At 38.9% G+C, this 10,219-nt stretch overlaps 1 protein-coding gene across 2 annotated transcripts; it reads right to left on the minus strand.

The window, feature by feature from the left end:
• Positions 1-2,622: 2,622 nt before the first annotated feature.
• Positions 2,623-4,436, minus strand: LOC147621131 (recQ-mediated instability-like protein). Of its 2 annotated transcripts, none has more exons than XM_086824488.1 (4): positions 4,251-4,436; positions 3,737-3,845; positions 3,588-3,646; positions 2,623-2,970 (listed from the first exon to the last, which is right to left on the minus strand). In XM_086824488.1, the coding sequence occupies exons 1-4, from the start codon at positions 4,383-4,385 to the stop codon at positions 2,866-2,868; spliced, it is 408 nt and encodes a 135-aa protein (XP_086680614.1). In that variant the 5' UTR covers positions 4,386-4,436; the 3' UTR covers positions 2,623-2,865. The 2 variants fall into 2 exon arrangements, with proteins under 2 accessions (XP_086680614.1, XP_086680615.1); XM_086824489.1 differs by having other exon boundaries at positions 2,695-2,932.
• Positions 4,437-10,219: the final 5,783 nt, after the last annotated feature.

Below are 10,219 nucleotides of genomic sequence, written 5' to 3' on the forward strand. Positions count from 1 at the left end.
ACTTAAGAGAATGTCCTTTATTTATTCTAATCTTTTATTAATCCTTAGATTTCTAACTTATGATTGTTAATATCCGCATCCTACTTAAGAGAATGTCCTTTATTTATTCTAAAATTCTTTAAGGTGGTGCAAGCTACAAAGACTTCCTTATGAGATCTCTTTTCCTACAAACACTTCATTATGATGTTCTCGTCTCATCTACATCCTTAATTTATGTGCTTCTTCTATTTAGCCTCTCTATGAAGTATTGTTTGAGTGCTTAGACATCGTGTCTCTTTTCCGACAAACACTTCATTATGATGGTGCAAGCTCAAACTCTATAATCTCAAACTTTGTTGCCTTTTCTACTTCATATCTTAGCTATGAGACTCTTGCTTAGAAACTCAAGTAAAAGTAAGATGAAACCTTGCTCAAGTTAATTCCATATCTTCTGTTGCGAAATCCACATAATCAATAGCTACATTGGTTAGGAACATGGCAACTAGTCTCTTTGTTATATTTACTTTACCATCATCATGTGTGGAAGGCCCCCACGAACACCAATTGTAGCTTTGAAGTGTTGTAAGTACTTTTGTATATCCTTGTTTGCTACTACAAGTGGTTTCATTAATTTCTTGCCATCTCTTCATCTTTTGAGTTGGATTCAAAGAGGCTTTTGGCCTTGATGTGAGCTCCTCTTGAGCGATAAGTGTGTAGTTTGTGGCATTTCTATTACATACAATTGTGTTGCTATGGCATACAATGTGCATGTGGCTTACTTTTTCATTGACCCTGTACTAATTTTAAACTCCATTCATTGTGTCCCATGTTTTCACAACAAAAGATTTCTTTATAAAGCCTCCTAGCCTAAACACAACTATTCACATCACAATTTATTTTATCCACTAGTGTGTAGCTTTTAAGTCTCCTTTCACTTAATTCAAAAGATTTCAAGCTAGAGGAGTTTATTATAGCTCAAGGAGGAGAAATTTGCATACTTTTCATTAAAGCATAAGTGTAAATCCCACTATCATAAGAAGACCTCTCTCACAAAACCCATAATTCAAGAGCTCCTTAGGGACCTTGTAGACTCCCAAACACTATACTAATAAATACTTAAAATAAGAGGAATAATAAAGAGGACCTCTTACACAATAATGAGCTTCATATGTCAAGTCCGCTAGAATGTAGTAAAAACAAAGTGCAAAATTGAGTGGACAACTTAAGAGCACTTCACAAGCCATTAGATTGCCTACGCCTTGTTTTCCCATACAAAAATCTCTAAAGGTTAACAAAAACCACTTTGTTAAGTGGTTTTCCTCCTATGAAGCTCTTTCTTGTGCGTGCTCCCTTGCTAGACAAGAATTGATTTCTATGTGCACTCCATGAAGTGAAATCTTTTGCTTCAACAGATTTACCAACCACAACTTCTTTTGTGGTTGACACTCTTGGATCATTTCAAATCACCCCTACCAATTCATCTCCGTAAGGTTTTCTACGCTTAGTCTGAGCACTGCCTTTAACTCACTAAAGAGTTCATGGCTCCTATACACCAAACAAGCCACAATAGAGAGCAACAGGAATTCACAATACAAGTAGAACGAAGCTTATTAACAAAAAAATAACCATAAACATGATAAGTTCATCAACATGTGAAACATTTTGACTTTTCAAAGCGTGACCAGACTACAATTCACATGCCTTCAGGCCCCTAGACCAACAATAATCTGTCTTCAGGCCCCTAGACCAGGCAAACTTACCAATAGATTTTTACACCATTTAGAGCTATAAACTACACGCTTTACTTGCTAACATCTCATGACTAACTAAGGTGATCTACTAGGCTTTCCTAATCCTCTCTTCTCGTACTTGCTGACATTAGAAAAGATAACTTATTATGTATCACAATATCTTCTTGAGATGTTTACCTTTCTAAGATATAGCACCAAGCGATTTGTTGGTACAATACCAAGAAAACCCAAACCCATTTTATAATGTTTCTCCTCCCTCCTTTACCTTGAAGCTATGACATGGTATGGCATGTGGATTACAAAATACTCTACTGAGTATTAGAGCCTACTAGATGCATTCCCCCTTTATTATCTTGAATTTGATATAGCAAAAGCAGTTAGTTAATCCTACATGAGAGGCCAAAGCAAAGTCCCACAAGTGACATGTGAATGAAGCTGCACAAAGCCAAAAAGGAATCTGTAAACCATGCTTATTTCCGAACTCAATAAGGACAGGACCCAATGGTGTGCATGCCTAGGAATATAGTGTGAGCACCCCTTCTGAGACCCGACACACTATCTTTATGGATTTCCCTAGTTGAGCCAAGAGAGGTGAGCTGTACCACCAAGCACCCTTGAAAGTTTCATTGGATTTAAATCCAATGTAGGAGAAACCCGTCTTCTCAAGGTCTCTGTTTAGACATACCCACGCCAACATTGTGCTCATGCTCACTGAGAACACTGCTACAGAAGGCTCCATCTGTCATGCAGCTCTACATTACTACAGGCATCAACTCTGTCCATTGGTCTCACTTTCAGCTTCTCCTTCACACTAGGCACAAACCATCACACGCACAAGCCAATTTGGCTTAACTATATCAACTTCAATACTGCAATTAATCTTAAACATCAATGAAAACTTCCCTCTGAGCAATGATTCTTTCAACTCTTTTCACAGCATTAAATACAAGCACGAAGGCTTTTAATAACATCACACCCACATCGACAGAGGGCGTAATGCTTATTATAGCACATGCTTAAACTCTTCACATTTACAAGAACATCCTTAACCTCTTCAGGTGGGTAATGAGAGATGTTGGCTCCAAGTAGTCTGTGTGAATCGTGAATGATCACATACTGTTGCATGTAATCTACACTAGCAAACAGAGGATGCATAAAACAAATTGTAGGCCTCAATCACTTCCATATTCCACATTGCCTCCCTGTCAGGGGAAGAGGATAAGTCAACAATTTTGTGCACCTGAAACACAATTATATCAATCCCACAAATCAGGAAAGCAATACCTTTTGTAAAGGGAAAATACATTCAAGGGAACAGATAGTAACCCTCTGGTGAGGTAGAATTATACAACACACAATTTTTTTTGGAATGCACGCATGCACGCGTGCGAGAGAGAGAGAGAGAGAGAGAGAGCGTGCACATCACACGCACTTATATGTGTGCATGTGTCTGCATGTGTGTGGTGTGTTGAAAGATGGGGGGGGGGGGAGGGTCCCAAGCTCAGTTACAGGTATTGTGGTTTGCTGCAACTTCCCTTTGCCATCAAATCCCCTTACCTAAGTGATTCAGTCTCTCCCCCCCCCCCCCCCCTTTCTCTTCCCCCTTGCGATTCACTCCCAGCTGTAGCTAATGAGATTCAAACTCATGACCTCCCCATGAGACTCCAAACTTCTCACCATTACACTATGCGGCGACAGACAATAACTTTAATTCCTTTGCAACGTAATGGTTTCAATGAAATGTTTATGAATTTACATGTTTTCTGTGAACTTGTTGAGAAATTAGTGGAAGAGCTGAATTGAATACAGTGCAAGATGAAAGAAATCCTTTAAAAAAAGGGTTATAAGAGTTATTACCTTAAGTATGGGACAGCCATTGATGATAGCATAGGCTCCTAATACAAGTGCGTACATGCCTGTTGAATTGCAAGTCGGTGTATCATGAGAGCACGCAGGTGCTCATGTGGCAGGCTTTCATGGCAGAAAAATAGAGACAAAACCCTCACCTGTCTTCCATTGCTGCTCTTGGAACTCCTTGGAGAAGTGCAGTTCAATGACTCCACTCCCATCATCTAGCAGCTTGCGCTCCGGATCTGACCCTGCCACCAACACACCCTGCAAAATCATTTATAGGGGGAGAATAGCCCAGACCAAAAACACAACACATATTTGAATGAGTTTTGCTGGACTAGGGTTTGCATGCAGACGTATTCCAGAAGAACGTTGCACGCATTCTTGCTGGAGCTTCATCCAAGGCATGCAGAGATCATCTAGGGTTTGATGAGGACTTAGGTCTAGGCTAGGGATGTAGTTCTAAGCTAAGGTTTGCAGAGGGCTGGGTTTCGTAGAACACCTACGAATTGCACAGAATTCTGTTCCAAGCAAGGTTTAGCATAAATTTTGTGTTATGCTAGGTTATGCTGAAGATTATATATTAGGCTAGGGCTTGTAGCAGTGCTTGTAGAAAGTTAAGGTATTTTCTATTGCACAACTGCTTCGAGGTTTTGCAGAGGGGGTTACCTGCAGCCACGCTCGCTGGAAGAGGAGGTTGCCCAGAGCCATGAGAGGAGGAGCGCCAGGAGTGGTGTTTCGAGGCCTAGAAAGGCCATGCAGTTGCCCTATCAACAGCTTCAGAGCGGGAAGACTGTAGTCCATGCGCTCTCAAGTCCCACCGTTCGTCGTATATGCCGTCTTGTTGCACGTTAATACCTCTCTCTTTCTCTGGTTCTCTCTCTTTCTGTCTTTCTATCACCCAATTAGCTCAATTCCCTCTTGAATCAAAGGTCTTGAGTTCAAATCTTGTCGGATAGATCAATTTGGTCTCTTGGGATAGTTTCCTACAACGTTAAAAAGTTCTCTTCTTCTTCTCTTCTCGCTCTCTCGCTCTCTCTCTTTCTCTCGTTTGAGAATGTTCACACCTTCATGATGGGCGGACCTGGCAAAGACTTACATAGGCCTAATGGGCAGAGACCATCTTAAGCGTGTGAAGGTCTCTCTTACTAAATGGCCCTTGGAAGACTTATAACCTTGGTGTAAAGGTAATCTGGAATGTGGGGTCTCATAAGTAGAGTGAGGCAACTTGTAGCTATTAAAGAAAAGGCTCTGGAGAAGCCTTGTGGGAAGCAACCATATGAAAGTGAGCACTAAGGAGCTCATAGAAAGTGTAACCTCTATATGATGGGCGGACCTGGCAAAGACTTACCTAGGCCTAATGGGCAGAGACCATCTTAAGCGTGTGAAGGTCTCTCTTACTAAATGGGTGGATAAGGGCCACCCACCACGGCCCGTGCAGAGGAGTAAAAGACTTGGAAAGAAGACCGTCATGCCTATGCAAGAAGAAGGCAACCAGTGATGAAAAATAATAACCTTATCTTGATAAGATGAAAGTCTTATACGCCCTCCTCCACTTGCCTTAAATGCATAAGTGAAATCCTTTGAAAAATCTCCTACAAATAGGTTTTCCACACATGGGTTCTTTGCTCAACTACGACCAAAATGTTTTTGTTTTGTAAAATTGTATCACTCATCTTATTATGAGGGTACCTTGCTCGAGCTCGTCGGAAGCTTAGAATGGATTGTTATTTGCATGTGTGCATTTTCGAATGGTTGTGACGGCAAGAGGTTCGTCACACTGTATGGGTGCACTGCCCGACCGATTTGGCGCTCGAAATGAAGTCTAGCTTGACTAGATTTGTCTGACACATGCTTGGTGGTGGCGATCTAGCGACACGTAGACACATTTAGAAACTTCTCCTCATATCCTTGAAATATTTGGCAAATTTTGGCTTTACAATTTCCATGATGTTTTTTTTAAAAACCACATTGGATGGGTGCCCTGCCCGTACACTATGCATAAAATGGATATATACTCTCACCCCACTATAAGGGTCCTCTGCTCAAGACTAGGGAGCTTAAAATGAATGAATTATGGTGTACGTTGAGTTGTGCAGGTATAGACGATGCACTTGTGTATTGGTTCCTTTTTTTCCCAAACACATGGGTGTCCTAAAAGCACTTTGGTGGTTTTGCCCGAGCACCTTGGTGCTCGAAATAGACTTGACGTATCTAGGTTGGCACATACTTATTGAACACTCCAATTTACATTGAGGGAGAGTGTTGAGATAAGCAGTGCCAAATTGATGGGGGTGAGAGGTGAGTTGGTCAAATTGGTTGGAGAGATTGTGAACAACTGATTTTACATTAAGGAGGGGTGTTGAAATGTACAATGTTAAATCGTGGTAGTGAAACTCGGGCTTGATGTGTGAGTATGGGCACACATTGTAATGTTGAGAAAGGTGTACGAACGCACCTTAGCAGCTGTGGTGGAGGAGAAAGTTGTAGAGGAGATAGTGGGTGGATAAGGGCCACCCACCATGGCTCGTACAAGGAGAGGAGTAGAAGATCCTAGAAAGAAGACCGGGCCTATGCAAGAAGAAGGCAACCAATGATGAAAAATGGTAACCTTATCTTGATAAGATGAAAGCCTTATATACCCTGGTCCACTTGCCTTAAAAGCATAAGTGAAATCCTTAAAAAAACTCCTGCAAATAGTTTATTCACAGATGGGTTCTTTGCTTGGCTATACGGTCAAAATCTTTTTTTTTTGGTAAAATATATCACTCATCTTATGAGGGTACCATGCTCGAGCTAGTTGGAAGCAAAAAATGGATTGTTATTTGCATGTGTGCATTTTCAAATGGTTGTGACAACGAGAGGTTCAATGGGTGCGATGCTCGAGTGATATGGCACTCGAAATGAAATCTAGCTTAACTAGATTTGTCTGACACGTGCTTGGTGGTGGCAATCTAGTGACACCTCGATGCATTTAGAAACTTCTCCTCATAGCCTTGAAATATTTGGCAAATATCGGCTTTATAAAATCCATGGTGTTATTCTTTTCGACCACATTGGATGGGTGCCCTGCCCTTACACTATGCATAAAATGGATATATACTCTCACCCCACTATAAGGCTCCTCTGCTTGAGCCTGGGGAGGTCAAAATGAATGAATTGTGGTGTACATTGAGTTGTATACGTATAGACAATGCACTTGTGGGTTGGTTCCTTTTCCTAAACACATGGGTGTCCTAAAATTACTTAGGTGGTTTTGCCTAAGCAACTTGATACTCGAAACGGACTTGACGTGTCCACCAAGTTTGAGATGGATCGGTGTGGCTCCTCCACTTGTGCATGTGGGACGTGTAACTATGTTCCCGATTCTGAAACGAACACCGATGGTCTCATTGACTAGGTTGGCACACACTTATTGAACACTCCAATTTGCATTGAGGGGGAGTGTTGAGATTGGCAATGCCAAATTGATGGGGGTAGAGGTGAGTTAGTCAAATTGGTTGGAGAGATTGTGAACAACCAATTTTACAGTAAGGAGGGTGTTGAAATGTGCAATGTTAAATCGTGGTAGTGAAACTTGGGCTTGATGTGTGAGTATGGACACACATTGTAATGTTAAGAAAGGTGTACGAACACACCTTAAGAGTGCTAAATATTATCTTGTGTGTGTGGATGGATAAAAGTGCCACATGGGTGGACATGTGTAAAGGAGATTGGGATAAAGGCTATCTATATTAGAAGCCTCATTGTATGGTTCATAACATATTACAAATACAAGGTGTGGAGTGTGCCTATCTTGTCTTTCTCTCATTAGTGTACAAATTAGCATCATGGCTTATCTTGATTATTTTGAGCCTTGCTAATCATGTGATTATACTAAGCTTAGCATGATTTTCCCTTTCTTTATTATAACTAGGGTTAATTACTTGATTATTGAAGGAGGCATGAACTAATGATATGTTTGGTTCTCATCAACCACATGATGGTTTGCTTGTGGATAACTTGTCCCCCTAGTTAGGAGACAAGGAATTCGATCAATTTTACATGTAGCCCCCGACTTGTATGTTTTTCACTGTTATTTTACACAGATTTTTACTATGCTTTTTTCCTACCTCTGTAAAGAGGAAAAACATGGTTTTTGATAGTGAAAAGTGATTAGCAATAGTATTCATGGATCAAGGCTCTAATACCATGTTGATATCCACATGATCATAGCTCATGTGGATATCCACATGATCATAGCTCATGCTATGGTGAGTGGTGGAAGATATCCATGATGTGAGTGTAGGTAGATCTTTGGCAAAGAGAGATGAAGATGGAGATTCAAGCCATGGAGATGGATAAAGAGAGTAAGAGGGATAGAGAGAGATGTGATAGCCAATAATAGAGATAAATTGCACAACACAAAATTGATTGTAGTATGATAATACTTCCACCATGTACAATGCTTTATATAGGCACCAAGGCCCTATCTTACATTCTCTTAATAAGAGGGTGTTCACACCTAAAGTATTCACACACCACTGGACTCCGAAATATCCAACATATGAATGCTACTTTCGGTAGGTATGAACAAGCTCTTATGTAAAGACAGCTTGTATGTTTCCATGCCATGTGCCATGTATGCTCAACATCTTGGGTTAATGTTTATACATGTGATACATCTAAATTTAGAAATGATATGCTTACCAATGTTAATGCTTATATGAAGAAAATGGCCCTTGCTAATATTTTAAAGACCACTCTTTATATTCTTCACAAACCTTCACCTATTTGAAACATAAATTATCATGTCTAAAAGGTAAATGTTTATTTGCTTCTCAATGGATACATTGTAGGTATGGTGATTTGTGCTTCTTTACTTAAACTCTTATTAGGTCTTAACAAAATACATGTCTTCAAATTATAATTAAGGTTAATTACTTGATTATTGAAGGAGACATGAACTAATGATATGCTTGGTTCTCATCAACCATATGATGGTTTGCTTGTGGATAACTTGTACCCCTAGTTAGGAGACAAGGAATTCGATCAATTTTACATGTAGCCAATGTTTTTCACTGTTATTTTGCACCGATTTGTACTATGCTTTTTCCCTACCTCTATAAAGAGAAAAACATGGTTTTTGATATAATGAAAAGTGATTAGCGACAGTATTCATGGATCAAGGCTCTAATACCATGTTGATATCCACAAGATCTGATCTTTCTTAATGTATATTCAAGACATGTATTTTGTTAATATAAACATGTATTTTGAAGACATATTAATATTTTGAAGACATATTAATATTACTCTTGAATATTAGAATATTACTCTCTTAATGTATAATGTATATATTTTGATAATATAATGTATATGTTTATATATTATACTTTTTAAACATTCATATATATAATCACTAATTTTTTTAAGTATATACTAAAATTTTTAAGTATAATATAGCAGGATATTGTTTCACTTCATATTCATTTATAAATCTATTATTTAAAATTTAAATACATAAACATGCTACATTTATATTTTATGTAAATATTTATTGTTACCTTTAATCTTTAAATATGCATTCTTATTATAATTAAAAATTTTCCTCTTTGAATTTTTACATGAAACGTGAGCAAAGTTAAAGATTTACCCTGACATTTTTTACTAGATTTTTAGTCTTCAGTGGGATTTGATGCTTGATGTAAACTCTATAAATTGAGGCATTGCCCTAATGAGAATTTGCTGGTTTTTGAGTATCCATGCCTACATTAATCTATTTGTTAATTATCCCAATTACGTCTTAATTATTTACTAATCACTTTATTAATGATGTTGATTCTAGTGTTTGATCCACCATAGCTCATCACAATGCCCTAATTTCAACATGGTATCAGAGCCATGCCTAGAATCCATCATTTTGTGAGCTCATTATCTTGCTAATTAGGATTAGTAGAAAATTATAATTTTCCCTCTTTTTTTAACTCACCTCTGTACCCCCAGCCAGTGGAGGAGCTCCCTCTCCTTGCACACATAAAATTAGGCCAAATCCTTCTAGCACATGATAGCCAACTCTATGCTCTTCAAGCTCATCCAAACAACGTAGCAAACCACCGCCGGATGAAGGAGAATTCGCTGTTTTAGCAGGCACCGTTTTTCAACAGAAGATCTCATATCTTGTCTTCACCAAATCAAAGTTCTCTAATTCCTCTTAGCCCAAGGTGTTTTCAAGCATGCTCTACAAGCTGGTGAAGACAGAATTCAGTTTCATCAAGTCTACAATGAGATCCAAGCTCTTCATCAAATTTGTAGGTGACTTTGGTAAAACAAAGATTAAGCTTTCAATATTTGGTCAAATCTTGTGTTTATTAGCTTAATCCTCTACTAGACTCATTGATGCCTTTGCTATTGATGCCTTTGAAAGCATTTGAGCTCATTTGAAGTCTAAGGCACCAGATCTAGACTCCTCGCATACTCTGTTTTCTGCACACAAAACAGTGGATTAATTTGCTAATCAGTGCTAATCACTGTATTTTGGTGCAATTGAGGGTTCAAATTAACCCATTAGGTATATGATACAAATCCCTATAACTTCAGATTGCAATTCGGAGTTGGTTTGATACGCCAACCAGTCCGTACAAATTGGTTACCCTTGA

The sequence above is a fragment of the Cibotium barometz genome, chromosome 30 (genome assembly GCF_041138505.1).
Source record: "Cibotium barometz isolate CiBa-2024 chromosome 30, ASM4113850v1, whole genome shotgun sequence".
Taxonomy (NCBI): Eukaryota; Viridiplantae; Streptophyta; class Polypodiopsida; order Cyatheales; family Cibotiaceae; genus Cibotium; species Cibotium barometz.

Coding starts and splice junctions, on each gene's coding strand:
- LOC147621131 (XM_086824488.1), bottom strand. CDS start 4,385: ATGGACTACAGTCTTCCCGCTCTGAAGCTGTTGATAGGGCAACTGCAT. Junction 3,846..4,250: donor TCCAGCGAGCGTGGCTGCAG/GTAACCCCCTCT, acceptor ATGATTTTGCAG/GGTGTGTTGGTGGCAGGGTC. Junction 3,647..3,736: donor AGAGCAGCAATGGAAGACAG/GTGAGGGTTTTG, acceptor GCAATTCAACAG/GCATGTACGCACTTGTATTA.